This window comes from Abramis brama (assembly GCF_963993115.1).
Source record: "Abramis brama genome assembly, chromosome: 25".
Lineage (NCBI taxonomy): Eukaryota > Metazoa > Chordata > Actinopteri > Cypriniformes > Leuciscidae > Abramis > Abramis brama.
Window position 1 is genome coordinate 27039393 of NC_139987.1, and position 25174 is coordinate 27064566.

A 25174-nucleotide genomic window follows, 5' to 3' on the forward strand; every position below is an offset into this window, starting at 1 on the left:
CACGGCCACTTCATCTAACGCTCTTGATGTTCTTAAATCTTCCTGTTTCGACTCCGAGTCGAGTGTGAATTGAAAGCGCTTCAGATGATTCAGATGCAGGAACTGAACAGATCATTCAAACTGATTCGCGAACCGATTTAGACAGATCTGCCAACTTGTTTGATGAAGTCTTTGAACAGAATCGACTCAAAAGAGTGATTCATTTGTGAATTGAGCATCGCTCATGCCCAGAAATAAGATACAGCGCTCTTGGTATAAACTACGCATTTAACAACATACATTGCATTAAAATAAAGTAACGTGAGGAACGTCGCCCAACGTAACGAAGTAAAAGTACAGTTTTTTCTTTAGAAATGTACTCGAGTTAAAGTAAAAGTACCCACATTTAAATCTACTCTTAAAAGTACAATTTTACCAAAAAAATACTCAAGTAAATGTAATGATGAAGTAAATGTACTTCGTTATACCACCTCTGATTATTTTTCTTTATGCATTTTTTTGCAAAACATTGTTAATGATATACTTTAAATAACTGAATTTTATTTTATTTTATTGACTATAATAACATTACTTTTTTTTTACTATAATAACATTTTATTTTATTTATTTGAGCTATAATGACATTTTATGTATTTATTTTATATTTTAACCATAATAACATTTTATTTTATTTTAGCTATAATATAATTTTATTTTATTTTAGCTATAATTACATTTGTTATTTTATTTTAACTATGACATTTGACTTTTTTTTTTATTTGAACTATAACAGTTTATTTTATTTTATTTTACCAATGACATTTGACATTTTGATGACATTTTATTATATTTTTATTATAATAACATTTTATTTTATTTGAACTATAATAACATTTTATTTTATTTGAACTGTAATAACATTATTTTATTATTGTCTTTTCTTTAAGCTATAATGATTTTTTTAAAATATAATATAATATTTTATTTGAACTATAATTACATTTAATTTAATTTTAACTATAACAAAATGTTATGTTATTTTATGTTACTTTAATGACATTTATAAAAAGTATTTAACGTGATATATAATATTTTATAATATATTATTTTAACTATAATAACTTTATATTTATACTTTATATATATTTATTTATTTACACACTGAAGTGCTCGTGTTTCGTCTGTGAGTCGTCGCTCGCTCACAGGTTTCAGCGGTTTGCTGCAGTTGCTTGTTTCCGCCTGAAGGGGCGGAATTTTAATTCTCTCACTTCCTGATCCGGGGAGGGGAAGCGCGTGCGCCTGTTTATCCTCGGTTTTTTATTACGAGCTGCAATTTATTAAGGTAAATCAAACTATAAATTCCCCTTATATTTAATCTTAAAACACATTCGCTCATGAGGAAAAAGGCAGACCTCGTTATTCGCTCGTGTTTTGTCATTTTGCTCTGAGCAGTTGGTCTCAACAAAGGAGCTAGCAGCTAGTATGCTAATGTCATTGTGGTGTATTGTTACCAAACAATACTTAAATATGACAATTGTATGCCTAATTTAAGTGATTATTATATATATACAAGAATAAATGAACGAATCTAGGTTTATATTTTAAATTGCGTGGGGAATTAACAACATTAGAAGAGATGAGAGATGTTAGCACTGTTAGCAGCTGTCATGGCTCCTCCAGTCATTTGCATTTGACTCCTTTATTAAACATACTCCTTTATTAATCATATTTTTTCACATATTTGCAGAGTTATTCTCTTTACAAAGTCCATAAGCTAATACCAGAGTCACTCATAATGCCCTGCTCATTACAAAATGTTTTACAATGTTTGTGTTGAATGATATTTAACATATTAAAAGTAGTTTTTCTAGATCTTGGCATAACGTATGGTAGCTTAATTCGTGTTCTATGTCAAAATATTATTGATATTTTCCCTACAAAATGTAAATCGCCATTTAAATCATGCACACATGTGCTTCTTAGACGTTATTCAAATGTTTTGTGGTCGATTGGAAGCATCATTCACTCCATTGTTCCTCATCTGACCCTCATGTATGTTCATATTGACTGATTATCCTGTGTTTCTAAGTTTTCAGACTGTGGTCCTGGAGAAGGTCCTCTGCTGGGTTGCTTGAGCTCGACATGCACTGCTTCCACCAGAGTTTAGAGTTGTAAATAGTGGCTTTTAGAAGAACGGACTAGAGTTTGGATGTTTTAAAGACCCTGACCCGGAAAAAAACGCTCTATTTCCTCGAAGGCTGCAGGTCCAGCGAGGTTTAAGCCATGTCGGACGGACGGATCTACGTGGGAAACCTTCCCATGGAAGTTCAGGAGAGGGACATTGAGGATCTCTTCTACAAATACGGAAAAATTCGGGATATTGAGCTGAAGAACAACAGAGGCACCATCCCGTTTGCCTTCGTGCGATTTGAGGATCCACGGTGAGTCGCACGGCCTCAGAGAGCTCATGGACGAGGCTTTTTCAGGTGTAGAACGAAAATTAGGAGCACTTTCCTCTCTTCCTCTAGGGATGCCGAGGATGCGGTCTTTGGAAGGAATGGATATGCTTTTGGAGACTGTAAGCTGCGTGTGGAATACCCTCGTTCTTCCGGATCCAAATTTAGTGGACCTTCAGGAGGAGGAGGAGGAGGAGGAGGAGGAGGTGGTGGAGGAGGAGGAGGAGGGCCACGGGGAAGGTTTGGGCCCCCGACACGTAGATCTGAGTTTCGTGTTATTGTAACCGGTGAGTTAAGAGATTTGAGACTCTGGCACCTTCACTTAAATCAACATGACATTATAAATATCGTCTACAATAATATCGTGATTGTTGTTTTAATGATGTGCGATCTGACATTATCAAGTATGTCCCTCACTTTACAAAAAAACACACCATGTTATGTAGTCTAGTAGGTTAGACTTGTGCATTTAGTGTGCATGCTTTCACTGCATGATTTACTCTATTAAAATGCATTTATAATGCCCTCAATATTCAATGCCTCTGTATATCTTTTATATTTATATCATTTAATAGAGTTAAAGTCCCCCTGTAGTCAATAATTTGATCCCTTAAATCATCTTTGATCACCAAAATTACATATTTAAATGTTTTTTCTTTGGACAAAAAATTCTTAATGCCTTAAAATAGCTTGAATGTAACTCGACACCCTCGCCTCATTTAGTATGCGTGGTTCTATGAATATGCAAATGAGCCCCGCCTCCACTCACTCACTCAGCTCAGAGATCCACTGGTTGACGATCACACGTTGATCTGATTGGTTACAAGGTAGTTTCTGACGTCAGAAACACCAGCGATTTCAAAGCGTGTTTTTGAGACTGTCTTTGGTTCACTGCAGTTTTAAGGAGAAAATACTCAGCAATGGTGTCGACTTATGAATTTACACATGGTTTGTCTTAAAGCATATTAAAACACCACATAGACATATAAACAACATCAAAAGCTTGATTTTCAACACGGGACTTTAATCAATTTCACACGAAGAGTGCAGTTTTTTCTCTAAATATCAGCATGATTACAAATGTGATATTGATTTTAGTTCAATAAATAAGTTGTTAATATTAAGTGAATTGCATTTTAGACACAGTATTGCCTGTTTTTACTACATTTCGTCAACAAAAATAGTTTAAAAAACAAAACCACAGGACAGTTTTGCGTCTCTGACACAGGTGTTTGCTTACTGAATGAACAAATCACTTGAATGAATGATTCAATGACTCACTCATCAAGTAAGTCAAATTATTCGTTTCTGAATGAATCAGCCATTTGAATGAATCGGTTTAATGTCAATGACTCTTTAACAGTGACTCGCTGCCTCCTAGTGGAGTATTTTTTTTAATTTTTTTTAAATCATTTCAAAATATAAATATGCAGCATTTTATGTCTAATTAATCACAACATTATTTCTGCATGTGTAACTGCAGGTTAAACGCATCCATGTCCCTCTGAGCTGCATTAAACAGTCTGTGTAAATGCATCTAAATGCCACTTCAGATGCAGCTTCTGCGTTGCAAAGATGAATTTTGTTGATTTCATTTGTTTGGAAAAGATGATTTCTGTCACTGCTGCGAACTGACCACCACACAGAATATAAGGAATATCAAAAACTTTAGGAGTCAGCCGTCTACTCTTAAACCTAATCACTATAGAAGTTTACCCAACTATGACGACTTCTGCTTCTGAGAACCATAGAAATGTGAAAAGGGTTTACTTTTCATTTACTGATAATCATAATGGGCTGTGAATGCTTGACTTTAATTTTGCAAATGGATGTTAATTTGTTTACATGCATATCACACAAATGTTTACAGCACTTAACTCTCAAAGTGTTTTGTAGATGGGTGTATGAACATAATAAAAACCTTTCCCCGCAGGTCTTCCTCCCACTGGCAGCTGGCAGGACCTCAAAGACCACATGCGTGAGGCTGGAGACGTGTGTTTCGCTGACGTGCAGCGTGACGGCGAGGGCGTGGTTGAGTTCCTCAGACGTGAGGACATGGAGTACGCGCTGCGGCGTCTGGACAGCACAGAGTTCAGATCACACCAGGTGAGGAAACGTGCATTGATTGAGTGTGCAAATTCAGACATGTTCGTATGGGTGTATTTTTTTGGCCTTCAAAATCTCGCCCCCCCAACGATCACATGTTGATCTGATTGGTTACAAGGTAGTTTGTGGCGTCAGAAACACCAGCGATTTCAAAGTGTGTTTTTGAGACTGTCTTTGGTTCACTGCAGTTTTAAGGAGAAAATACTCAGCAATGGTGTCGACTTATGAATTTACACATGGTTTGTCTTAAAGCATATTAAAAACAATGTTTATAACAACATGTAAACAGTGTTGGGGAAAGTAACTTTGAAAAAGTAATGCATTACAATATTGCGTTACTCCCTTAAAAAGTAACTAATTGCATTACTTAGTTACTTTTTAAGAAAAGTAATGTGTCATGTCACTTTTGCGTTACTCACTTGGGCTGGGCTTTTTTTTTTATAGCAAAAAAGTTATATTTTTGGGCAAATGTAAAGGCCTTTTCACACAAAAATGTAAACAATAAGGCTGAAGGAAATTCAAATTTACGTGTGTAAGGTGCGCAGCTCAAACAAACCTTTCAGGTTTCCATGAATCCATACTTCACCAATAAAAACAAGTTCAGCAGCAAGTACATTGGTCAATAAAGTGAGATTAAAGGGTCATGAAACCCCCCTCTTTCAGCTCAAGTCTAGCTCACAATCTTTTTGAAAAATGCAACTTAAATGGGTGTGGATGGCTGTGAGAAGAAGGGAGGAGAGTGGGTGTGGTATGGCACTGCAGGGGAGAGGGGAGGGGGGGGAACTGTCATCGCCAGTGGCCCATGCATATCGACTGTCACTAAAAATCAGTGGTAAAACGTGAGGAAATGCTAGATTTTTTTTATAGCTGACAAAGTTAAAGTCTAATGAAATACACTGACACCTTATTTTTGTCCTTTCAAAAGTAACTGAATGCCCTGCTACATATATTAGCCTACAGTAATCATAATTCTATTTAAAACATATAAATGTACATGCATGTATAATTAAGTAATTATAAAATATATATTTGTTTATATACACACTATAAATGCATATATTTGAAAATAATAAATTTTCCGCTTTAAAAAAAGAAAGAAAGAAAGTTCCACATAGCCTAGATCTACGCGCCCCCTGAACCCACATAATAAAGATGGACAGTGACATCGAAATTTGCACAAATTAAGCATACGTTCCATACAATTGAGGTATTATCGAAATATCTTAATTTTAATAACGAGTGATTATTTAACAAAAGGCAAGTAAAACGGTCAGGGTTACATTTTAGACACACACACACACACACCTCTGAAGCGATAGGAAAAGTCCTCGGGACCGCATCACTCGCAAGACGAAACCTGCATTGGTGTACAAGGTCGAAGTCCACCATTCTCCAGTTGAGTGGTTGCTACACACCCATAGTTTAGATGTGTCCGTGGTTGATGGCCGGAGTCCAGCCCTGGCAGCATCGCGGGGAAAGATGCACTGGAACCTTTGCACCACGAAAACAAACGCGCGTCCCATCATTGCCTCTCTCATCTACTACGCGATATCACAGTTTGACATGTCTGTCATTGGAAAGTTCCACGTGGTGTCATGAATAATTAAGAGCAAGTGTCTTCTCATTGGATAAGAAAACTCAGTCATGAATAATTATGAGACACCGATTAGTCATCAAAGTACTATAGTGCTCTGCCACAGCCTGTGACGTTGACACGATGAAGATTTTAAACCCGGAAGATGAAAATAGCGGAAAAAAACTCAAATGTAACCATTTTCCCTCTACTATTAAAGCTAACAGATGCTAACATTGTCTTCAATGGTGTTCAACACACATACCTCTGTTAAAATCTCAGAAAATTTGGTTTAGAGTTTCATGACCCTTTAAATGCATACAAATATTTGTTTTATTTAACTGTAGTAATTATTGGAGGTTTGCTTAGTATTCTGATTTTGCAGATATTTTGCTGTAAAAGTAATGCATAACTTTACTAGTTACTTGAAAAAAGTAATCTGATTAAGTAACTCAAGTTACTTGTAATGCATTACCCCCTAACATTGCATATAAACAACATTAAAGGGGTGGTTGATTATGATTTCACTTTTCTAACTTTAGTTAGTGTGTAATGTTGCTGTTTGAGCATAAACAACATCTGCAAAGTTACAACGCTCAAAGTTCAAAGCAAAGGGAGATATTTGCTTTTAAAGAAATCGCTTTTTAAGGACTACAACAAACAGCTGGTAGAGACTACACGAGCTTCCTCACGGGTTAGTGACATCACAAACCCTAAAATTTACATAAACCCCACCCCCGGAACACGATTTATAGATTATCAGGACAGAATATGCTAATAAATGACTAGAAGATAACTACACATAAGCTGCATAAATTCATCAACTAACCATTCAGAAATGTCCTGTTGCTTCTACATGTTGTCACTTCTTCTTGAGTCTCTCCCTCATTGTCTGACTCCGGTTTGAACATAAAAGGCTAATAGTTTTTGAAATTTTCAGTGCATGTGTGTGAGGTAAAAGAACACGAGTTGTTGAAACTCCGCCCCCTGTGCCAGGAGCAGCAGCTCATTTGCATTTAAAGGGACACACACAAAACTCTGCGTTTTTGCTCACCCTCAAAAATGTACAATTTTAACATGTTATAAAAAATATCTGTGGGGTATTTTGAGCTAAAACTTCACATACACACTCTGGGGACATCGGAGACTTATTTTACATCTTGTGAAAAGGGAATTATAGGACCCCTTTAAAAGCTCCAGTTTTAGTTGGCGATAATACCCCTGATTTAAAGTTCATCCATCTTGTTTGTTGTGCAGGGAGAGACGTCCTACATCAGAGTCATGGAGGAGCGAGGCACAAGCTGGGGTCGCTCGCGTTCCCGGTCCAGGTCTCGCGGACGCTACTCACCCGCGTACCAGAGCAGAGGGTCTCCGCCCCCCCGTTACCGATCGCCGCCGCGTCACATGACCCGCCATAGCCCACCCTCCCGCCGCCCCCCGCTCCAGCATCATAGCCCGCCGCCACGTCACTATCGATGAGCGCCAGCTCCTTTTCTCGGCCGTCACGCCCTCTTTTCCTTTCTCAATTTTGTAATTTACATTCCATTTTAGGAACCCGAATGGCCTTATTCACCGTTCAGTTCATGCGAATATGTAAATGATCATGTGGATGATGTGTGTGTGTTTTCAGAACAGATGATGCAGTTGTGAATGTGAAAGATCTGAAGATGAATAACCCATTTTGTCCTTTGTGATTGGCATGAGGTGACATTAAAGACGTGCTGTTTGTGATTAATCTGGTCTATTTCATAAACATGACAATTTTTTATGATTTGAATAAAAGGCTGGAATTTTTAAAATGTTTCTTTCTGGAATTTCCCCCTATGTGATCTTTTTGCTTTTCTGTTTGTTTTGTATCATGTGATGACTGTATGCATAATTTTTTTTTTTTCTCAATTAAAGCATCAAGTCAAATTTACTCCCACAATGTATCGTGAGTCATTTTTACACACTGCCGTTTTGCAGGAATAACGGAAACAATAACAGATAACGGAGAAGCCGTAAATTATGAGTTAAAAATCAAGTCATTGAATTATCAGTAATACTTAACAGGCATTGTCAGTAAATGTTAAAATGAGCATTAGCTAAGATTAATTAAGATTCATCAAATGTTACTTTTGTAATATTTCATTAGTTATGCTGAGCTCTCAATATTTCAGATATTGATCTTTCTTTGAGAAATTGCTCGTTTAAACCATAAAATGTTCTTTGACTTTATCTGAGCCTTTTGTACAGACAAACTTTAATAATTTTAATTTCAACTTTTTTAATTAGTCCGAAATATATATTTTCCATTAGTGTACTGATGTGATGCCACAGATTTAATTAGGTTTCAATAAATAACACGTGTTTGTTGTGCAAATCTGTACATCACGGATTTGTTGATGACAAAGAAGTGTTAGAAGTTACACTAACATAGAGAAAACGTTAATTTACAAAGAATTAAATTCCTCTTTTTTTATTTTGAGCATGTATACCCTGTTATTTTTTCTTTCTTTGTTGTCTTCTTCCTCAGTATGTGAATATATTTTTCTTTAATATCTTTGAATATATTTGAAAGTTATCCTTACTTCATCATCATATACAATCAATACCGGTCAATACCTGATGTTAAAAATGTTATTAAAGTTTTTATGATGCTATGGAGTTCTTTAGAGCATATGTGAAACGTTTGTATCTTTCGAATTGCTACTTGGATATTTTGTTGGAATAAACGTTTAATAAATAAAAACTGAGCTCATTAACGTAAACAAAAAAGACTGATGGCCAATCAAATTAGAGAAGGCGGGGCTTAGTTTACTGCGTCACACTTCACATAGAAACCGCGCGAATTTCAGCTCGGCTTCAGCGTTTGATGGTAAAAGAGTGCGAATGCGAGGTAAGATTTATAGCTGTTTTACTATTTAAATGATAAACGATAAATAGTTATATCCGGTGATGCAAACTACTATGCTTTCTTGTCAAATTTCGTGTTGAATGTAAAATATTGGCTGAAACATACCACGTACGAATAAGAGTGGATGGGTATACACCTTAAAATTTTAAGTTAAAATACATTTATTATTTGTTAATAGTTCAAATTGATGATAACTTTTTTTGTTAAGCTTCGAAACCTTTGTGAATCATGTTTCGAATCAGTGATTGATTTAGAGCGCATTTCAAACTACGTCAAGTGATTCAGTAAACAATGCTTCGTTATGTCATAACTGTTTCGACGTTTTTAACGGTCATTGATCTCTCTGAACCCATGGATCTGTGGAGATATGATTTATTCTTTACTTTTTTGATGGGCGCGTTACTTTTGTGAAGCTTCGAAACCTTTGCGAATCATATTTCGAACCAGTGATTGATTCAGAGCGCGAATCGATCAAACCGAGTCACGTGATTTCAGTAAACGATGCTTTGTTTCGACACAACGGTTATTGATATCTCTGAACACACGGATCCGTGTCTATATGGTTTATGGATTCTCATCTAATCAGTTATATAAATTTGTAGACATTTCATTAGTCTCTTATTGGCCTGAACCAAGCTCTCCATAAAACAAAAACAAGACTACAGTAATAAAATAACACACGATACATACTTTTCATATTTAACGATGATTTTGTTAGCGGCCATTAATAATTACACTTTAAAAAATTGCAATTAGTTTGTAAAACGTGCTTCTATTCATGTTTTCGTTTCAAAAGCTTCGAAACTGAATAATTTTCCCCTTGAATCAACACTTATATTCCCCTTGAAATCCATTTATATTCTTTAATTATTTAAATAACATTACACTCCCCCCTCTCCTAAAACAAAATGGCCTTAAGGACAAAAGTGAATTAATTGTTGGCTTGCGTTTAAAATAATGAAAGTAAAAAATAATGCACATGTACTGTTCTACATTAACAAACATTTTCTGAGGCACATTAAAGACAGTCTGCAAACCAAACACAACTGGTTTCATTTTAATGCACACATGCATGTTTAAAAAAAGCCTCAGTGATGCTGACAGCTCAAACATGCCAAATAATCCCCATTTAATAATTTAACAAGCAATGTACAGTCTCAAAAATATGTGTCCATCAGAGTCAGCGATGCAGTCTTTGTGTCTGATGCAACACGTTCATATAAAGCAAAGAATAAAACGCGTTCAGGCGAATATCAGGCCATCAGCTGTCTGGTTTCTCTCTGTTTGGGCCCATGAACTCCACACCTTCTATAGGGATGTCCTTCTCCTTGATGGCTTTCTGTAAACACACATCAGAGCATCAGTGATTGACAGCAGATTTGTAGGAAGCTCACAAGGTTTTGAGACACAGTCGCAAGTGTTTTCTCACCTCCGATGGCTGATTCACACTCACATACATTACTGTTCACATGCACGGATATGTACCTGAACACACGTGTGGTATTTGTGGAATAATTCGCTGCATGGATCTGCGCTGCGGTCTCCTTTGAGGAATTTCTCGGCAAACCAGCGGTTAAAACACTGATCATACTCGCGCTTGAGCTCCGTGCAGCCCTCGCCGACACTGTTCATCTTCTTATCCCAATGAGACGACACAGTTGACGGGTTTTAAGGTTGTCTGTCAGAGGAGATCTCGCTGTTTATTCCGCAATCTCTCTTGACTTTGCCGATACCACGTGGTCTCGCGTGGCGCGCGAGCATGACGTCACTCAGCCGCCGCCGCGTAATAAAAGTCTTCAAGGATAAAACGGGTCCCAGTTGATTTAATGTTTGGAATTAAAATAAAATATGAGTAGATATGTTAAAAAATAAATAATACTAATAATAATGTGTAAAACAATTTAATTCTTCACAAAAAGAATAATAAATAAAATATAAAAATATTTAATAAAAAGTACGAAAGTGCTGAAGGTCAATATTTACTGTGAAAGTAGAACAATTTAATTCTTCACCAAAACTATAAATAAATAAATTTAAAAATAGTTATTAAAAATAGGAAAGTGCTGAAGGTCAATATTTACTAAAGAAATATAACTATTTAATTATTCACAAAAATAGTAAATAAATAAAATAGAAAAATATTAAATAAAAGTGTGAAAGTGCTGAAAGTCAATATTTACCGTAAAAGTAGAACAATTTCATTCTTCAGAAAAATAATAAATAAAACAGAAAATGGTTATTAAAAATAGGAAAGTGCTGAAGGTCCATAATTACTGAAGAAATATAACTATTTAATTATTCACAAAAATAATAAATAAATAAAATAGAAAAAAATATTAAATAAAAGTGGGAAAGTGCTGAAGGTCAATATTTGCTATAAAAGTAGAACAATTTCATTCTTCACAAAAATTATAAATAAATAAAAATAGTTAATAAAAGTGGGAAAGTGCTGAAGGTCAATATTTACTGAGGTAGAACAATTTCATTCTTCAGAAAAATAATTAATAAATAAAAAGTTCATAAAAATAGGAACATGCTGAAAATATTGTCGTTTTTTGTGATGTTATGCATTAGTATTTCATTTGTATTATGCTCATTTCATTATAGTTTGGTTATTAAATGTTGTATATTTTATATGTTTCTAATATTGTCTGTACAAAGGCACTTATGTATGTATTTATATTTTCCCACCCACGTTAAAGGTACAATTTTGTATCAAAAACTACTTGCACAGTGTTATATATTTCTTTCAGTTGTGTACTTACATTATCCTAAATGCTTCCAAGAATTTGTAAATTCAGAGAAATTCACAATTTTAAATAGTGCCTGTCCCTGACTCACTGTTCACTTGTCGCCTGTCAATGACGTAATATCCGCGTTCTCCCTGGTTTCTGCTCCTACTACTCAGAGGTGGAAAGAGTACTGAAAATTTGTACTCAAGTACAAGTACGTTACATTGCTGAAATAATACTCAATTACAAGTAAAAGTACTGGTGTCAAAAAAGTACTTAAGTAAAAGTACAAATTACTCTTCTCAAAAACTACTCAGAGTACTAGTTACTAGTTACTTTTTAGCTGGCGATAGTTAATGTATTACCAATAAATATTCAACTAAATCATAGATTTATGTAGAAAATAGCTACTTTTAAGCATCGAAAAGCACAACACTCATTGTAACGGTGATCTATTTGAATGGAAAAGTTTAATTCAAGTCTTCTGAAGAGACACGTCCACTTTTTTCCAGATTTTAATTTAGGCTTTTGTTTACATATTTAAACATTGATCAATAACCATTACAATAATCTAACTTAAATATTTACTCACTCAGTGTATTTGTCTTTACAATAGGGTAATGTTAACTGTTGCAGTAGCTCACACACAGCACAAGGAAGCTTGATTTCAAACTGAATTTAATTTGCAAAAAATACTAGATTTTTCATAACTTTTGACAACGTTTAATTCAAGAGCGTGGAGAGATTGGAGCTGGACGTCATTTGAGTCTGCAGTGAGAACCACTTGGAGAGATTCGTGATTGCACATGATGGCACAGTCCGAGAGCGCACACTCAATATCCGAGTCCAGTTCATTCGTATATTTGAGAGCTCGCGTCCAGTTTTCTGCGATTACATGAATGTGCCCTTGCGTTATAATATTGCACTCGTGACATTTGCCATTAAAATATGCCATAGAAACTTGCAGGTATTAATAAAATTATGCGTAATAGGCCTACCTGCAATCCTGCGCTGAGAGGAGGCGGGTGTCAAACTCGCTGTCGTTGAGATGAGAGAATGAGAACGCGCAGCTGGTATCGTATCGGTGTATAGGCCAAAATGAGTATTGACACATATTTCAGTATTGATATGAATCAAACGATATATACAGTGAGGAAAATAAGTATTTGAACACCCTGCTATTTTGCACGTTCTCCCACTTGGAAATCATGGAGGGGTCTGAAATTGTCATCGTAGGTGCATGTCCACTGTGAGAGACATAATCTAAAAAAAAAAATCCAGAAATCACAATGTATGATTTTTTAACTATTTATTTGTATGATACAGCTGCAAATAAGTATTTGAACACCTGAGAAAATCAATGTTAATATTTGGTACAGTAGCCTTTGTTTGCAATTACAGAGGTCAAACGTTTCCTGTAGTTTTTCACCAGGTTTGCACACACTGCAGGAGGGATTTTGGCCCACTCCTCCACACAGATCTTCTCTAGATCAGTCAGGTTTCTGGGCTGTCGCTGAGAAACACGGAGTTTGAGCTCCCTCCAAAGATTCTCTATTGGGTTTAGGTCTGGAGACTGGCTAGGCCACGCCAGAACCTTGATATGCTTCTTACAGAGCCACTCCTTGGTTATCCTGGCTGTGTGCTTCGGGTCATTGTCATGTTGGAAGACCCAGCCTCGACCCATCTTCAATGCTCTAACTGAGGGAAGGAGGTTGTTCCCCAAAATCTCGCAATACATGGCCCCGGTCATCCTCTCCTTAATACAGTGCAGTCGCCCTGTCCCATGTGCAGAAAAACACCCCCAAAGCATGGTGCTACCACCCCCATGCTTCACAGTAGGGATGGTGTTCTTGGGATGGTACTCATCATTCTTCTTCCTCCAAACACGTTTAGTGGAATTATGACCAAAAAGTTCTATTTTGGTCTCATCTGACCACATGACTTTCTCCCATGACTCCTCTGGATCATCCAAATGGTCATTGGCAAACTTAAGACGGGCCTTGACGTGCTGGTTTAAGCAGGGGAACCTTCCGTGCCATGCATGATTTCAAACCATGACGTCTTAGTGTATTACCAACAGTAACCTTGGAAACGGTGGTCCCAGCTCTTTTCAGGTCATTAACCAGCTCCTCCCGTGTAGTTCTGGGCTGATTTCTCACCTTTCTTAGGATCATTGAGACCCCACGAGGTGAGATCTTGCATGGAGCCCCAGTCCGAGGGAGATTGACAGTCATGTTTAGCTTCTTCCATTTTCTAATGATTGCTCCAACAGTGGACCTTTTTTCACCAAGCTGCTTGGCAATTTCCCCGTAGCCCTTTCCAGCCTTGTGGAGGTGTACAATTTTGTCTCTAGTGTCTTTGGACAGCTCTTTGGTCTTGGCCATGTTAGTAGTTGGATTCTTACTGATTGTATGGGGTGGACAGGTGTCTTTATGCAGCTAACGACCTCAAACAGGTGCATCTAATTTAGGATAATAAATGGAGTGGAGGTGGACATTTTAAAGGCAGACTAACAGGTCTTTGAGGGTCAGAATTCTAGCTGATAGACAGGTGTTCAAATACTTATTTGCAGCTGTATCATACAAATAAATAGTTAAAAAATCATATTGTGATTTCTGGATATTTTTTTTTTAGATTATGTCTCTCACAGTGGACATGCACCTACGATGACAATTTCAGACCCCTCCATGATTTCCAAGTGGGAGAACTTGCAAAATAGCAGGGTGTTCAAATACTTATTTTCCTCACTGTATACATATATACATATACATATACATATACATATACATATACATATATATATATATATATATATATATATATATATATATATATATATATATATGGGTAGTTGACAAATGGCCAAGAAAAAGTACTTTTTTTGGAAAACATAACTTTTTAAGAAAAAATACATATATTTATGGAGTATGAAAACTGCAGTTTCAGAAAATAGTAGTGGTCACTCATTTTGTCAATGACTTCACATATTTTTTTCACGTTTTCACTCAACAGTACTGTAAATGTGTCCTATGGTGTGACATTTAAAAAGTACTAAGAAATTATATTAAATAACATAAAAAAATACTTGAGACAGAATTGTTCACATTATTAAAACATTATCTTCTTAAAGTGATATTTATTTTACATGAAAGTACTAATTAGAATAATTTTCACCATGGATAGATGAACCTGATAAACCTTTCCCTATGAATGTCAATAAAACTTTTTCGCCAACCTTACAAAACTGTTTAAAATTGTACCTATTTAAGAGGAGATATTATTGTAACTCCCCTAATGCCAAACTTGACTCTTTTTTTAAAGATATTTTAAAATAAGTATATTTTTCTGTTGTTTTATGTTTGTCACACCATAGGACAAAACGTCACACTAAAGGACAAAGATAGTCATTGCATAAAAAGAGTCAGAATATATATTGTTTACTGTAACAATAATAAAGGAGGACATTTGTTTTTTTGTTGAAACTTTATATATTCGTTTTAAAAGCTTCTTAAGGAGGTCTTGTCCTATGGTGTGACATCTGTGTCCTATGGTGTGACATGCCAAAGCGTCACACCAAAGGACATTTCCTGTGACATTTTCTGTCACACCAAAGGACATTTGAGCTTTTGTGTCAGTTAATAACCATGCTAATACTAGCTAAACTGTCATTAGCAATTGGCATGATACATTTGCATAATATTACATAGTCCTGCTGTTAAAAATACAAATTTTTATAAAAAAATTTAATTTAGGGGTGTCACACTAAAGGACAAAAAATCTTAACAACTTCAGTGGTCTGAAAACATAGTTAAATATTTGAACAATTCTGAGAAAAATACTTGCCATGTGCACTGCTCATGGGCTTCATAGGGGTCTTCAGTCACATGACCTTGAATGGGGTCTTTCAACTAAATTTAGTTGTCCATGATATTGCCCAACTTAATATCAGGTTATTGCATAACACCAAAGGACATTTTTTTCTGTGACAAACTTTATGAAATTCCTACACTTTTAGAAATGTATGTATAGGAAAAGTGATGGCCACTTAGTGAAATAGACACTTGCACAATTATGCCAGGAGTGTTCATTAAGATGTTTAAACATTATTTTCTTTATTTATAAAAGTTAATATTTATGAAATAATGTTGTCTACCATCACACCATAGGACGATTTTGAGATTTGGCTCAAAGTTGTAAAACAAAAACAAAAAAACTCAGGTATTTAAACAGCAAATTCATGTAAAACAAGAAAATGTTTAACCATTTATAGTATTCTAAATTATGAAAATGTGAAATAAATTATTTTTTATCTTCTGTGACAGTGAAAAAGCCACGTCACGTCAACTACCCATATATATATATATATATATATATATATATATATATATATATATATATATATATATACCGGTATGCACTATAAACAAATTCAAGGGGGTCAAAATTATTTCTTTCTTTCTCAAAACTGAGTTTCTCACTTCACGTTCACTATTGCTGCGCAGACTCGGAGACTTTGGCGGCTTCACTTTTCTTCAATGGAAGAGAGTGAAGGGGCATCGTCCATCTTCTTTTACAGTCTGATCGGAACAAAATACGGGACTTATTCCGCCATATTGCACGTTGCACTTTCTCCCATTCATAGTAGGCTAATGCGAGACACTGTTTTTCTGTATAAAAAGTCTTTGCCTATAGTAAAGTGCAATTCCATTTCTTGGCAGAGGTTTTTCATATGGGTTTTTCTGAGGCTTGGCGCTGATATCTGTCTCTCATTAGCAATCGTGCCCTGCTTCATACCACAGTCATGTTAAAAACATCAATGTATTCACTCATAAACTGTATAAACATTATTAACGTTAGATCCATCGGCATGACGACAACTTCCATGATTCCACGCTCATTCACCGCGTCATCAATCTATGCCTTTGTTATTGTAAGAGGTTAGCGACCCCTAGTGTGCGACCTCAAGTAAAGAATGATCCATCACGAAAAACAGTCAACACATACATTTATTAAATATTATAATACAGATTATATCATATGCAGCACGCAGTTCTGACAATATACTATATAGTTTCACAGAGTACAATAAAAATATATAGGTTTCCAATACAATTTCAACAAATCTTTGTGTCTAATGTTGTCTGTAGTTCGTGTCACTGAGGCTGTGAGCCAAATACATTGATCAGTTAAAGTTTTTACAATTCACACGTCCAACATTTGTAGATATTGTTATATTGTGAGCTACATACAGCATCATTCAATGTAAGCTAATGTTACAGGGCATTAAACAGTAATATATAGAGATAGATGATAAAGAGATCATATGATGGAGGGGAATTAGTGTTGATTAGTGTTGATGACACTGGCACTTCATCCAATCGCTCTGGATCACACGTGTTTTAGCAGGTTACTACAATCACATCAAATCTAACAAGTGCTAAAAGTTTGGGACACCATACAAAAGTTTGGCTGCTGGTAGTAGAGCACATCTGTACACACACACACACACACACACACACACACACACACCTATATGGCATATACTGTCTCAGATAAACATGAACTTCATGACAAGCGCCCACCACACACGTCCCTGAACAGAGAAACTTAAGGCAAAAAGATCAATAGAAATGAAAATATCGGTTGTTTTTACAGTAAAGTTGGTTCACTGAGTGAGGTTCGTCATTGTGTAGCAGCACAACAGATTATCTGAGTGACGAAGACGCTGGGGCAAAAAACCTGATGCTAAATGAGTGAACGTGTCCAGGTCACATTTGACCCCAAAATCAAAAAAAAAAAAAAAAAATTTCATAATGAAAATTCAGCCTATTTTTAAGACTATTTTACTGTCAAAATAAATAAAATCTTCATTACTGCAATATACATTTATGATTTCGATCAGCTTTTTTGCTCATTTAAATAAAACATGTACAATAATGATTTACTATAGTTTCGTAAATAAGCAAACATTTTAATGCTCTTGAAAGAATGCAAATTTAATTTCTTAGTTTTTCCTTTGTGTTTATTGTATCATTTTAGGGATGCACGATATATCGGCTACCATATCGGTATCGGACCACATGTTTTAATGTTATAATTTTCTTCCCAATAAGAAAATTTGGCTGATATATTAAAGCCGATAAATAATGGATTATTTTCTTCAGCTGAGACTCTTCAGATGCGCACTGTTCAACATGATGGTTATGATTTGCTTGAAATATGGTTGAAATCACTTCAAAACAGGAAAATACAGTTCAGTGCAACATGTCTGTCATATCGGCAATGGTGAGACTTTTGTTTTTGTAATCAAGCTGATATAAAACTTTGGATTTAAATTTAATGGCCAATATATCGTTTATCGGCTTTCAAATAAAAAGAATTATCGGTATCGGCCAATATATCGGTTATCGGCTTTCAAATAAAAAGAATTATCGGTATCGGCCAATATATCGGTTATCGGCTTTCAAATATAAAGAATTATCGGTATCGGCCAATATATCGGTTATCGGCTTTCAAATAAAAAGAATTATCGGTATCGGCCAATATATCGGTTATCGGCTTTCAAATAAAAAGAATTATCGGTATCGGCCAATATATCGGTTATCGGCTTTCAAATATAAAGAATTATCGGTATCGGCCAATATATCGGTTATCAACTTTCAAATATAAAGAATTATCGGTATCGGGCAAAATTTTCATATCGGTGCATCCCTGTATAATTTCTTTTTCATTACTGTAATGTGACTATATAAAAGATTATGATTTAGATTTATACATCAAGATAGTATTTATTTGCAAATATACAATAATCCTAATGCTCCTAAAAGTAGAATGCAAATTTAATTTCTTTTTCCTTTGAATTTAGAGGTCAAATATGAGCTGATTTTCACCCTGCTGGAAATTACAATAATTCACGTTCATTCCCACGCGAGTCTGATAAACCTGACAGAAGGTGCCGTCAATTTGTCCGTGCAAATATCGTGTAGTGATGTGTGAAGTGCGCTAAACATCTCTGCAATAACGAGTGTCTAATTGTCACACATTTAAAAAATAAATAAATATACAGCATTATTTTTTAATACTTTGTGCTTTTAGAAAATCTGAGTCATTGAGTCACACATCACTGCCATTCATAGATCATCTTTATATATTTCATAGCCATTTGTTTACATCCACAACCTTGTATAAAACTATTCTCTATTTTGTTTAATAATTTTCTTAATCTCTGATATATTCTAGTCATATTTACTTTTACAGACCCCATAAAATCAAAATCAGTGTTTTGTGGCTTGCGGATTATGTCTTTGAGTCCATTGACATGTTAGTGCTAATCTGACTAAATAAACTTTATGTATAGGGCATTAAAAGGTTTCTCATCTTACACAAATTTTTTCCAGTCAAATGGGCTATTGGCTGTTTAAAAAACACTGATATATCCCGCCCCAACTTCCTATTTCAATATTTATACTCTATATTATAATATTAAGATCTGGGGAGATGAAAACACTGGTTTGGCATTTACCGTAGCTGAAGGTTTTGTTTTCTCAAAATGGCCAAAAACAGACACAGAGCGTCTTTTAGATGGATAATGGTAGGCAGAATGATGAGGAAGTTGTTCACTTGTTCTCGATCAGGATCTGGACCTTATGCACCAGGTCTCGGGCCATGACCAGCAGCTTTGGGACATCATGATGTTCAGCCATTTCTATATGAAGACATAATGAGCAACAGCATGTCGTTAGCTATGTTTCCATCCAAAGTTGGGAGTGGTTGAATATGATTTCACTTTTCTAACTTTAGTTAGTGCGTAATGTTGCTGTTTGAGCATAAACAACATCTGCAAAGTTACAATGCTCAAAGTTCAAAGCAAAGGTAGATATTTGTTTTTAAAGAAATGGCTTTTTAAGGACTACAACAAACGGCATATTTACATAAACCCCGCCCCCTGACCACGATTTATAGATTATCAGGACAGAATATGCTAATCAATGACTAGAAGATAACTACACATAAGCTGCATAAATTCATCAACTAAGCATTCAGAAATGTCCTGTTGCTTCTACATGTTGTCACTTCTTCTTGAGTCTCTCCATCATTGTCTGACTCCGGTTTGAACATAAAAGACTAAAATTCTTTGAAATTTTCAGTGCATGTCTGTTTGAGGTAAAAGGACATGAGCTGTTGAAGCTCCGCCCCCTGTGCCGGGGGCAGCAGCTCATTTGCATTTAAAGGGACAGACACAAAAACTGTGTGTTTTTGCTCACCCTCAAAAAGTGACAACTTTAACATGCTAAGAGGGGTATTTTGAGCTAAAACTTCACATACACACTCTGGGGACATCAGAGACTTATTTTACATCTTGTGAAAAGGGCATTATACATGGGTGTTGCGCCCCAGAAGTATTATTTTAAAATTTCATAATTTCCTAGAATGGGGATATGTTTAAAATTCTGTAAGGAAAATCACTATAATTTCATTTGATAAATATTCTGGATATTATTCTGATTTATGTTACTGAAAGGTGAAAGTTCAGTCAGGATGATGTCATAAGCCAGCGCAGAGTCAAGTGAAGTGAACGTAGGCTATATCGCTGATGTTAGAAGATGTTGTGTTGCTTCGTGTAAGAAAAGATAATTACAACAGAACTGGCAAAATAAAGTTGCAAAAGAGACGACGGAGTCTGTTTTAAGTGTACAACATATGCTTTGACATATGCACAAAATTGGAATATCGCATTAAACATTGGAGGAGGAGTTTCAATCCCACGTGTTTAACTACCTGTGACTATTTTGGTGCAAAATATTTTGGTGCAAAAGCCACTGTGGCTATTTTTCATACATCATAAATGACCCGCACATGACATGCAAGAAAAAATTGTGCACATTGTGTGCACAATATACTAATTTGTTCCCTCAATTAAAAAATTGTGCTCACGATATAGCAAATCAAGGGAACGAAATAGTTAATCGTGACGTCTTGTTATCTTGTGTTCGGATGCTGGTGTTTGTGAACGCAATCGTGTGAGACGCGTCTGGGAGGTAATTATACTAAATCATTCAGATGACAGACTTTGGCACTTCAGAATGATCAAACCAACATTTGAGATGCTGCGATGCGATTGGTCCGCTGGTTTAGTCCAGTTATCCAATCGCATCCTCTGATTGCAAAGTTGCGCAAGTTTTTTTTTTTTGCACATCCGAGCCATTTATTTGGTAAATGTGTTTCAATCGTAGTTTTTGGATAAAAAAATTTATTCTTCATACATTTTTAATGCGCATTTTTAGAAGTTATGCGCATCTTGGCATTTTCATCCTGCAGTTTTAACCCAAAATTTGCATAAAAATAGGTGGAAGAAAACCACTATTGTGGGATTTTGCATCACTGCATTTGATAGACGATTAATAGTCAGCTCACCGTTAAAGAACTTGATGATGTCTGTGAAATCCATGTTGTTCTCCAGGATAATGTCTCGGTACAGCTCAACCAACGCCAGTGCGATGAAGAGCACAAAGTGCTCGGAGGAAGCGTAACGGGCGGCCCAGATGGTCTCCCACACAGAGAACACGTCATCATACACCATTTCTTACAAAAAAAGAGGTAAAAAAAAGGATTCACTCACTTTAAGTGCATCAGATTTCTTTAAATGGGAAGTTTTGCAGCACTAGTGGCACCAAAATGAATTGCAAATTTGCAAATTTGATTTAGAGGATTTCTCTTTTTATCACTCTATAAATAAGAAAATACTATCAACTAGGGCTGGGTAAAAAATATCGATTTCTCGATTTTAATCGATTCTCATTTTTACGAAACGATATCGATTCTTAAATCCCAAGAATCGATTAGTCATCCTGTTTTCAGTTGATGAATGAATGAATTGTTGCGCGCATCCCATCCAATAAATCACAATAATCTTTGTGCTTTGTTATTATTGATATGAAACGAAGTCTCAGATTTCAAATTACGTCCATTTTCTTACGAAATTCAAAAACATAATTACCGTTTTGGCGCTGTGGCGTGAGATCGCTCTGGCTCAGCTCGAGAGAAGCACATGCTCTTCTCTTCTGCCTTAATAATACCAGTTACAGCGCGAAATAAACATGAATGAGCTTCTGAAAGTGTGTTAAAAGATAGAGTACAACTTATCGAAGTCCGTATCATGTCACATGGAATCGCTCAATCAGTGTTTCAACCGTGGAAAGACGTTAGTAAACAAATGTCATGTAACGTCACATTTACCTCAGAAAAAAATATCCAGTGACCATAAACTCGTTAGTCAGCTAGAAAAATTAACTCTAGAGAGGAGCATTTTGTTAAATATATGCACCATATTACATTTTTTATGTTCTTCAATATTTAATGCATGTTTGAATAAATCTGGAAAGTTTTTTATGACAGCCACCATTTAAATTTTTATATAATTTCATATAACTTTATTATTATAAAAATAAAAGTGTATTTTAAGTGTTTGTATACAAATCAGTTAATTTTTACCTTCAATATTATAGTAGGCTAATGAAGCCTATAGGCTACAACTGACTCCCATAGTTTACAATAATAGTTAAGAGATTTGTTTTCCTTGAGAAAATTTGCAATGTATTGTACCTGATATCCAAAATAATCAATACTGAATCGAATCGAATCGTAATCGAAATCGAATCGAATTGTGAAATGTGTGTCAATACCCAGCCCTACTATCAACAGCCAGAAAAAAATACATTTGCACCACGTTTTATGAATAAAATAAAATAAATAATATCAGGCAAATTATTATTATTTGTTTTCCAGATGTTTTTGCAGTGTGGCGTCGATGCGCTCACCTCTCTTGAAGTCCAGGAGGAACCAGCGGTAGCAGAAGTAGAAGTGTGTGTAGTCCCCGTTCTGCTGCATCAGCTCAAAGAGCTCCGAGTCCAGGATCTGAAGAGGTGTGACAGAATCATGAAACCGAAACACACACACACACACACTCACTAAAACATCAGCAGAAATGTGTTTAATAAGTGCATGTGATTGTGGGTGAAACCTGGATGAGGGAACGCATGTTGGCGAAGTGTGTGTCCATGGCTCCTCCATGAGGGAAGTTCTGGTTCATTCGTTTCATGAGCTCAGTGAAGCAGCTGAAAGCCATGGCCTCTACATTTAAACCAGATGATTCAGAAATATTTTTCACTTGGTAATATAACAGTCACATTGCTTTAGTTAAAGTCCCCATGTAGTTAATCATTTTATCCCTTAAAACTAATCTTTGATCACCAAAATGACATATTTTTTCCTTGAAAAAAATATTCTTCATGGCTTAAAATATCTTGAATGTAACTCGACACCCTCGCCTCGTTTAGTATATGCGGTTCTATGAATATGCAAATGAGCCCCGCCTCCACTCACTCACTCAACTCAGAGATCCACTGGTTGACGATCACTCGTTGATCTGATTGGTTACAAGGTAGTTTGTGACGTCAGAAACACCAGCGATTTCAAAGCGTGTTTTTGAGACTGTCTTTGGTTCACTGCAGTTTTAAGGAGAAAATACTCAGCAATGGTGTCGACTTATGAATTTACACATGGTTTGTCTTAAAGCATATTAAAAACACCACATAGACACATAAACAACATTAAAAGCTGGATTTCAACCACAGGGGGACTTTAAAATCACAATGTTTTAAGTGCTTTTTTTTTAGGCACAGCATGAATCATAGTGCCTAAAACACTTCCAATGCTTTTATTAAATACAGGCAACAGCAATATAATAAAATACACCATTGTTCAACAAATAATTCAATTAAAAATCACAATAAATAATTTCCCCAACAAGTTATATATGTCCATTCAGAGGGAAAAATATTCATTTTTATAATTAAACAGAACATATGGGTCACTGGAGTAAATAGACTTAAGGTTATTGTACCATCATCCAGGATGACCAGCAGCGGCGCTAGTAAGTCACACATTCCCTGGACGTATCCAATGTCAAGGTGCTGCCACACATAACTTAGGACACAAAAACATGATAACATTCTCATTTGATTTCAGATGAGAAGTAAATAAGTGTAATGCTGCAGATTTATTTCTTACCATTCAAGAAAAGTATTTTTTTCAAAGTAATTAATAATTTATTTAGCAATAAGGATGCAATAAATTGATCAAAAGTGACAATAAAGGCATTTTTTTTGTAACAATGTTACAAAAGATTTCTTTTTTTTATGTTCTTTTGAAGTTTCTATTCGTCAGAGAATCCTGAAAAAAATGTATTTCCACAAAAATATGAAGCAGCTCAACTGTTTTCAACATTCATAATAATCATAAATGTTTCTTGAGCAGCAAATCATCATATTAGAATGATTTCTGAAGGATCATGTGACACTGAAGACTGGAGTAATGATGCTGAAAATTCAGCTTTGTTCACAGGAATAAATTACACTTTACTGTATATTCACATAGAAAACAGCAGTTCTACATTGGAATAATAATTCACTGTTTTTACTGTATTTTTTATCAAATAAATGCAGCTTTAGTGAGCAGAAGAGACTTTGATCCCAAACATTTGAATGGTATACATTAAACTAAAATATAAAAAACATCACAATCAGCTTTATATTTTACCTGCACATAATGTTGCGCAGTTTCTCCAGGTTTGTGGGAGTAAAATACCAATAGTTTCTGTCACATCGCTGGACGTCTTTGTCAATGCGATGTAGATTGAGTGTGTACAGGTCTACCAGCTCCTGCTGTAAAAGAGACGAGAAGAAAAAATGTCTTTGAAGATCGCACACTAATAGTGGGACAGTTAACAGATTTTTTTTTTTTCTTCACTGGAGCACAAAAGGAGGTTAAAAATTTACAAAATTTAGTTCTGTTCCTAACACAAAGCATCATATGACTTTAGAAGACTTGAAATATAGTATTATGAGCCAGATAAGCTACTTTCATGATGCTGTTTTTGACAAAAACCAAACAACACAAAAACAATAAACAAATAATAATAATAATAATAAGACAATAACAGTAAACAAACAAACATACAAAGCAAAAAACAGTAAACAAATAAATATACAAAGACAAAAAACAGTAAACAACCAAGCATACAAAAAGTAAACAAACACAAAAATACAAAGGCCAAAAAAATGTAAACAAAAACACAAACATGCAAAAAAAAAATGTAAACAAATATTGTAAACAAATATTAAAAACAAGGCCAAAAAACACTGTCAACAAACACAAAATTACAAAGACAAAAACACGGTAAACGAACACAAACGTACAAAAAAGCAAAAAAAACAGTGAACAAATATATTAAAAAAAACAATTAAAAAAAACAGTAAAGAAACACGAACATACAAAGACCAGAAAATGAACACAAACATACAAAGAGAGCAAAAAAAAAAAAAAACAGTAAACAAATAAAAAAATACAAAGGCCAAAAAAACAGTAAAGAAAC

The 25174-nt window shown here is 35.2% G+C and overlaps 3 protein-coding genes across 3 annotated transcripts in view; 1 reads left to right on the plus strand and 2 right to left on the minus strand.

Annotated features, from left to right (window-relative positions):
- Positions 1–1217: 1217 nt before the first annotated feature.
- srsf9 (serine and arginine rich splicing factor 9) lies at positions 1218–8032 on the plus strand. The gene is made up of 5 exons (XM_084103918.1): positions 1218–1321; positions 2069–2420; positions 2508–2722; positions 4369–4541; positions 7372–8032. Exons 2-5 carry the CDS (start codon positions 2263–2265, stop codon positions 7591–7593), a joined length of 768 nt encoding a protein of 255 aa, XP_083960044.1. The 5' UTR covers positions 1218–1321; positions 2069–2262; the 3' UTR covers positions 7594–8032.
- Positions 8033–10033: 2001 nt separating this feature from the next.
- triap1 (TP53 regulated inhibitor of apoptosis 1) lies at positions 10034–10781 on the minus strand. The gene is made up of 2 exons (XM_084103919.1): positions 10496–10781; positions 10034–10349 (listed from the first exon to the last, which is right to left on the minus strand). The coding sequence occupies exons 1-2, from the start codon at positions 10640–10642 to the stop codon at positions 10272–10274; spliced, it is 225 nt and encodes a 74-aa protein (XP_083960045.1). The 5' UTR covers positions 10643–10781; the 3' UTR covers positions 10034–10271.
- Positions 10782–16730: 5949 nt separating this feature from the next.
- sgsm1b (small G protein signaling modulator 1b) overlaps positions 16731–25174 on the minus strand; it is a 42225-nt gene continuing 33781 nt past the window's right edge. Inside the window, exons 20-25 of the mRNA XM_084104677.1 lie at positions 24340–24464; positions 23645–23727; positions 22763–22872; positions 22560–22656; positions 21157–21324; positions 16731–19447 (exon numbers count right to left, since the gene is read on the minus strand). Of these exons, the coding sequence (XP_083960803.1) occupies positions 19359–19447; positions 21157–21324; positions 22560–22656; positions 22763–22872; positions 23645–23727; positions 24340–24464 (672 nt within the window). The 3' untranslated portion in view covers positions 16731–19358. The remainder of the gene's footprint in view (positions 19448–21156; positions 21325–22559; positions 22657–22762; positions 22873–23644; positions 23728–24339; positions 24465–25174) is intronic.

Excerpts from the sequence above, each read along its gene's own strand:
- srsf9 (XM_084103918.1), top strand. The coding sequence starts at position 2,263 with ATGTCGGACGGACGGATCTACGTGGGAAACCTTCCCATGGAAGTTCAG. Across the intron at positions 2,723-4,368 it reads GTTTCGTGTTATTGTAACCG|GTCTTCCTCCCACTGGCAGC; the intron begins GTGAGTTAAGAG and ends CTTTCCCCGCAG. Across the intron at positions 4,542-7,371 it reads CAGAGTTCAGATCACACCAG|GGAGAGACGTCCTACATCAG; the intron begins GTGAGGAAACGT and ends TTTGTTGTGCAG.
- triap1 (XM_084103919.1), bottom strand. The coding sequence starts at position 10,642 with ATGAACAGTGTCGGCGAGGGCTGCACGGAGCTCAAGCGCGAGTATGAT. Across the intron at positions 10,350-10,495 it reads AATACCACACGTGTGTTCAG|AAAGCCATCAAGGAGAAGGA; the intron begins GTACATATCCGT and ends GTGTGTTTACAG.